The sequence below is a fragment of the Colobus angolensis genome, unplaced genomic scaffold, assembly GCF_000951035.1.
Source record: "Colobus angolensis palliatus isolate OR3802 unplaced genomic scaffold, Cang.pa_1.0 Scaffold426, whole genome shotgun sequence".
Lineage (NCBI taxonomy): Eukaryota > Metazoa > Chordata > Mammalia > Primates > Cercopithecidae > Colobus > Colobus angolensis.
In genome coordinates this window covers 553397-560652 of record NW_012117666.1, presented here as the reverse complement: position 1 = coordinate 560652, position 7256 = coordinate 553397, and the positions used below count along the sequence as shown (strand labels likewise).

The window sequence follows — 7256 nt, the reverse complement described above, 5'->3', positions numbered from 1 at the left end:
ATTCTCGTCTTTTCTACCACATGCCGAATAAATGATTTAAATACTAGTATTCTATCCCCAGGTAGGGAAACAGTTGTCCTCATGGCTGGGATTTGAGGTCTTCGTTCCATGGGTGGCAGAAAGGTGCTTAAATCACAGAGCTATCACTTTTAAGCTTCAAAACATACCGTGTATGTACCTGGATGCCTAGGAGTGTATATCCTCAGAAGAGGGGGATAACCCAGATGCCGAGTACGTATGTCCTCAGAAGGGGGATAATTGGCATTGGAAAGCCGCTAAGAAAAAACCTGCCTCCTAAAAAGTGGGCTTCGTTCATTTTCTTTATCCACCACCTCTGCTAACTGACTGATGCATCAGGATGCTTTTTCAGGTTTTGCCTCCCCTGACAGTCCTGTGCTCTGTCTAGCCTTTGAGAGTTTAACTCTCAAATTACGTTTTTACCTCTTCATGGAGGTTTTATTCCAAATCACATAAAATATCATCAGCTACAAAACAGAAAACCTCATTAGTTTAAATGGCACCTCAGCCTTGGTATATTTTTCAACGAGCCCCCTCCCCAATTAAATTAGAGGGTTGTTTTTTGTTTTTACCATTTGTGAAAATTTCAGTGAATTATAAGGAGAAAGAGTACATTTGCTTGCCTAACTTGGGTGTTTTTTCCGGCTCCTACGCTCTGGTCAAAATACCCTGAAACACTTGGTAATGATCTGTTACTGGAATCTTCTTGAAAGCCCTGAGGACTGGGGACAGCAGGTCCATGCTTCTCGTTTTAGTATCTTGCAGTAGAGTTTATATGGTTCCTCAGGTGTTGGTAAAAATATTCCATGTCATAAGGAATTCACTGTAACTGATCACAATTTTCAAAGCTACAGTGTGAGAAAGTAAGGGCTGCGATAGCTGCTTGTTCCAATCTGCAATCACCCGCCTGTCTCTCTTCTTTCCGATGGAAAACTAATGTGGCTTTCTCTTTTGGTATCAGTTCATAAAACACAAACCAGTTTGACCTTGATAAGTAAAACTAACGCAGCAGTTAACATTTAAAAATCAGTTCTTGATCTTTAAACTGTAGTATAATATACAATCAGCAGGTGAGTACTCAGGTGTTATTTATACTTGAAATTGTTTGCTTAGATAGGGACATAATCAACAAATATGGACATGAAGAAACTATCTTTAAGAAAATAGTGCTAACACTTAAACATTTCCTGTTTTGTATTAGGAACAGGTTAACGGAGATAAATGAGCATTATATGAAGTGTCTTTACTTGTGCAGAAGTGAAAGCCTGTCTTTTGATCTTCTGTTGTTTTGGCTCTGAGTTCGGCACTGCATAAGAGGATTGTGGCGTTCCTTGCCATTTTCCTTGTGAACTGGGAAGCCTTGATTCTTATCCTTCATAAATTTGAGGAAATTGTCTAAAAGTGTTTATAAAACTAGGAGAGGATTTTGGTTATTAGTTCACAGAAGAGCTTTTTCTCAATGCTACTTCCCATGTAAGTTTAGTTTTTGACATACAGTTAAGAAGGGACTTAAAAATGTCTTAAAGCTTTAAGTGGCGAGTTAAAACATACTTTTGGCCGGGCGCAGTGGCTCATGCCTGTAATCCCAGCACTTTGGGAGGCCGAGGCGGGCGGATCACGAGGTCAGGAGATCGAGACCATCCTGGCAAACATGGTGAAACCCTGTCTCTACTAAAAATACAAAAAAAAATTAGCCGAGCGTGGTGGCGGGCGCCTGTAGTCCCAGCTGCTGGGGAGGCTGAGGCAGGAGAATGGTGTGAACCCGGGCGGCGGTGGAGCTTGCAGTGAGCAGAGATCGTGCCACTGCACTCCAGCCTGGGCGACAGAGTGAGATTCCGTCTCAAACAAAAAACAAAACAAAACCTGGTTTGTATATTTCAACATTACCCTTGTAGGAACTGATCTTTAGGGGCTGGGGATGTCACTGATGATCTAGACGTGAAACCTCTGGCAGGAGACAAGGCCACAGTCACTGAAGGCCGGGGCAGTAGCGTTCCAAAGCCCCCCTCTTTTGAAGTGGAGAACGTCAGGTGCCTGCTTTCTCGTATTTTTTAGGCTTCCTGTGTCCAGTACCGGTTAGTGGTCCGGGATGTGAACACCCTTCAGATCCTTCAGCTGTACACGTGCCTAGACCAGATCCAGCACATCGAGTGGTCGGCCGACTCACTCTTCATCCTATGCGCCATGTACAAGCGAGGGCTGGTGCAGGTGTGTGCTGCTGCGTCGCCTAGAATCTGGACACCTTCTGAGTGCCACTTGGAAGGAGGGGTTTTGTTCTGTGCCTTTCTAGTTTGGAAAAAAAGTCAGTTCAGCTCAAAGCCAGTTTGCTTTTAAAATTATAACGTTCTCTGAAGTTCAAGAACATTTAAACTAAGGAAACTAACATAGTCTTAATTTCTAAGCAATATAGTTGAGAAACAGGAGGTGTTGACAGACAGCAGTCTAGCCACTCGGACATGGTGTGTTTCAGGAAGTCCTAAGAAGTCATGTTTTCTTATGTGTCCAAAGCTTAACTAAATGAGGTCTTAGGAATGACAATGTGAATAAACTGTTTTAAAATGACAACGAAATGAAATCACCAAGAAGCGTGGCTTACTTTTACAGTGGAACCCAGTACCAGCCCTTCGTCATGAAAGGTTGTAAGACACCCTGTGCGATTGGGTCTCCGCTGGTTTTAAGCCAGCTGTCTGTCGGCGAGGCCTCGCTGTCGAGTGCTGATGCGTTCGCAGTTGTGTGTTTCTTTCTTCTCTCAATCCAGGTCTGGTCTTTAGAGCAGCCCGAATGGCACTGCAAAATAGACGAGGGCTCAGCCGGGCTGGTGGCCTCATGCTGGAGCCCGGACGGGCGCCACATTCTCAACACCACGGAATTCCATGTAAGTGTCAGCCTCAAGGCACCTCATTGGCCGTGTAATCCTGTCCTCTGCTCCCAAAACAGCTGGGGAATGTGAGAGGGGATGTTTGGAGTGTGCTAGTCTCTGCTTATCCCCAGGGGATGCATTCTAAGGCCACCAGGGGATTCAGATCATACCAAACCCTGTATTTCCTATGTTTTTTCCTATACAGCATACCTGTGATACATTTAATTTATAAATTAGATACAGTTAGAGATTAGCAGCAATAATCACATAGAACAAGGCTAACAATATACTGTTTACGATTGCATGGATAGAAGATTTGGTCTTACTGGAGATCTTAGCAACAACCTCAGTATAGGATTGTTTTTTTCTTTCCTTGTTGCGTCAAGAACTTTCAGCTTCTCATTTAAAGGAAGCACTTTGCTGCTTTTCCTTGGCATATCCAGATTGCCAGCACCACTGCCCATGCTTTAGGCTGTTACTGAGTCAGATAAGGGTGTCGTGAACACAGGCACTGTCTGCTGCCCTGGGTCTGATGACCGAGGTGGCTCCTGAGTGGCCGATAGATTGGGGGGGTGGAGGGGGGCCGGGAGCGTATATAGTGGTGTGTATATTTTAGGTCAGAACATTACAAGCCACTAAGTATTATTGTCTGATCTTTTGTCCAGTTTTAAAGAAAAAACATTTTTAAAATCTTAATTTAGATTTTTTAGGATTTTGGCAGTCCCTATTCAGCGATAGAAAATGCCCTGTGATATGAGCCGGCTCGCACTTTTCCTTCAGGAGCCGGGTCTTGGGGGTGGCTCTGGGCATCGGCAGCTGCTGATTCACCTGCTGGCACACCAGCCTCCGTGTGGAGGAGAATGTTGACATCCGAGAGTAAATCAGAGGGATCTGGGATAGGAAACTGCATTTTAAGTTAAAATTAGGCATATGTCAAGTATACCAGGTCTTTGGTGCCCGCGGGGTCTTTTTAAGATACAGAAAAATGCACGAATCTCTTTAATAATGTGCTTTTCTGATGGGGTTAGATCCTAGTGTTTGGGCCCAAGTCCACTGAGTGCTCATAGCCATCTGGGCTGCTGGCTGCACCTCCGCAACTCTCCGTCCCCCTGCCCCGCGCACACCGCGCGGAAACCCGCCCGTCCCAATGCGCGGCACACACCACTAGCTGATGGCACGTGGGAGGATTTCTCCCAGCACGAGGCTGCAGACGCCTTGTAGGGTTTCATTCGACTTTTTTCAAGCTGGCATCGGCTGGGATAAAGTTTTATCTGGCCATGAGGGGTTGCTGAATCAACTGCTTCAGATGGCTGGATGGGTTTACATCTTTTTCAGTTTAAATTTTAAAAAACATTCTAAATCTAATGTCTGCTATTATGGGCTGTCAGAGAATAAGACAGGAAACAAAGGCTCACCAACGTCTCCGCACTATGTATGGACATTGGAAGACACTTTGAGCCCGAGTGTTTCAGAGAGGATAATCTGAGCTTTTCATGCAGCTGAGTCTAACAGTCTTCAGGCCTGTAATGCTTTGGGCCCAAATCTGTCCTCCAGAAGGCTCACCGCACGGGGTCAGCCTTGTTGTATTCTCTTATTAAATGGCCCAGAAGGAAAACTACCATCCATAGAGTTTAGAAACCTTAAAAGATGTATGAAAACCTGGTTTTGTTGAGCCTCCCATGTCACACACACCAATATTGAAAACACCTTTGCTACAGACAGACTGATTTTTCATAGAGTACATTTAGATGACATTGTTCAACCTAAGACGAAGGTCATGACCACATTGTTGGTGGTCTTAGAGGAAACGTTAAGACCAGGTGGTGGACGAGGACTGGTAACCTCATGGCACGGGGCATCTTGACCAAGATATCAAAATGTGTCTCCAACTTTGCATGCAAACTTAGATGACTGCAAGTGAGGAAACAAAACCGGAATTCTAGATGTGCCTGCTGGCCAGGAAGTGAGCCTGCAGGCCCCATCCATCAGTCTCATTCACAAGAGCGAGGACCAGGCCCGTTCTCTGAGGATTAGCGGGGCCACTGGGTCCCCTCCGAAGGCACAACCCCATGTCCAGAGGTTAGCGGGGTCACTGGGTCCCCTTCTGAAGGCACCACCCTATGTTGGGCTTAGCGGGGCCACTGGGTCCCCTTCCGAAGGCACCGCCGCATGTCCGGGGCTTAGAGGGGCCACTGGGTACCCTTCCGAAGGCACCACCCCACATGAGGGTGCTGTGGAGCATGAGAGACGTCCCTGCCTCTTGCACTTCAACGTGAAAAGGCAAGCTTGCGCCCTTTAGACAAGGTTCAGTGAGTCATCAAAAGCAGCTCACCCCTAGGCCTGCAGTGGAACACCGCCATGCTTTCAGAGCCCTGCTCTCCCTCGTAGCAATGCCCTCCCCACCCGAGGGCACCCTTGCCCCGCATCTTGCATGAATCACATCCTCACTGTTCTTGAGTCTCACTGTATAGATGTGTCTAAACACCACATTGCTTGGTGTGCAGTGTAAAGTTGATTTATAGGGGCTCGTACTTTGCAGTCCCTGCTGTTGCTTTTTCACGTCACTGTTTTTAGACTCCTCCGTGTTGACAGGCATCGCTGGGCCTTCCCTTCCTTGTGAGGAACGCCATTCAATCCTTCCCTGCTGGACGTGTGCGTCTCCACGGACTGTGTGGCTGGGAATGTGTTGTCCACGTCTCCTGGGTACATATCCAGAGAGCCTCTCTAGGATAGCCTTGCTTGGCCGTAGCAGATGGAGAGGCTTCATTTGCCAAGGCTTTTGTGGCAGGATGACAATGATTCCATCCAGGCGACTAAATGATACTGCAGTTTGGATTTAGTTTGCATTTCCCTAATTATTGGTGAGGTTGAGTGCTTTCCTATCTTGTTTCATTACACACATGCTCACACACATGCTCACGTGCTCACACACGCGCTCACACATGTGCTCTCTCTCACATGTGCGCTCACACACTCACGCTCACACATGCACTCACACGCTCACTGTCACACGTGCACTCACGTGCTCACACATGCGCTCACACGTGCTAACTCACACGTGTGCTCATACGCTCACACGTGCTCATGATCACACATGCGCTCACACGCACGCTCACACGCGCTCACTCACACGTGTGCTCACACACGCGCTCACACACACACACACATGCTCCATTTAAATGAAGCAGGTTCACATGGAGTTTATGGTGGGGCATGGTGTGGGGTCTGAATCCATTTCTACCTTTTCCCAGCAGCATTTTTTTTTTTTTTGAGACGGAGTTTTGTTCTTGTACCCCAGGCTGGAGTGCAGTGGTGCAATCCAGGCTCACTGCAACCTCCGCCTCCCAGGTTCAAGCAATTTTCCTGTCTCAGCCTCCCAAGTAGCTGGGATTACAGGTGTGTGCCACCATGCCCGGCTAATTTTATATTTTTAGTAGAGATGCGGTTTCTCATGTTGGTCAGGCTGGTCTCAAACTCTCGACCTCAGTTGATCTGCCCACCTCGGCCCCCCAAGGTGCTGGGATTACAGGTGTGAGCCACCATGCCCAGCTCCCAGCAGCATTTATTTAGATCACTATCTTCACCAGCTATAGCAGGAACTCAGTTCCGTTAGACCTGCAGGATCGTTTCTGGTTTTCCATTCTGGTCCACTGTTGGTCCACGTATGTGCCAGCGCCACACTGTCTACATTATTGAGGTTCTGTAGTATGTTTGAATATCTGCTAGGACTGATTTATCTTCATTGTTCTTGTAGTCTGTCAGGTTTAAAAAAAAATTTTTTTTTGTAGAGTTGGGGTCTCCCTTTGTTTCCCAGGCTGGTCTTGAACTCCTAAACTCAAGCAATCCTTCCTTCCCAGCCTCCTGTATAGCTGGGATTACAGGTGCACAACAGTATGCCCAGCTCTGCCAGATTTTTAAATGTATTTTTGAGACTTTGTTGTTAGCTGCATACAAACTTTTAACTGTTTGTAAACAGATTTCCTAGCGAAGCAGTTTTCATGATTTCACGGTGGCCCAAGCCTTTTGTTTTTGTTGTAAAGTATTCCTCTTTCTGCCTCGTGGTTCTTTTTGTTTCAGAGTCTGATTTATCCGGCACGAATGCGGCAGTGCCACCTTTCTCTTGGTTAGGATTTTCATGAAATGTCTTTTTCTATCCGTTTACCTTTTTCTACATTTCTACATCCTTAAACTTGAGTGTATTGTAAATAGCCTATAGTTAGCTTTAAAAATACATCCAGGCTGGGCGCGGTGGCTCAAGCCTGTAATCCCAGCACTTTGGGAGGCCGAGACAGGCGGATCAGGAGGTCAGGAGATTGAGACCATCCTGGCTAACACGGTGAAACCCCGTCTCTACTAAAAAATACAAAAAACTAGCCGG

General features: G+C 46.5%; 1 protein-coding gene across 1 annotated transcript in view; it reads left to right on the top strand.

Annotated features, from left to right (window-relative positions):
* The window catches only part of WRAP73 (WD repeat containing, antisense to TP73), a 26538-nt gene that overhangs the window by 8177 nt on the left and 11105 nt on the right, over positions 1-7256 (top strand). Inside the window, exons 3-4 of the mRNA XM_011956849.1 lie at positions 2074-2226; positions 2777-2893. Coding sequence (XP_011812239.1) covers positions 2074-2226; positions 2777-2893 — 270 coding nt within the window. The remainder of the gene's footprint in view (positions 1-2073; positions 2227-2776; positions 2894-7256) is intronic.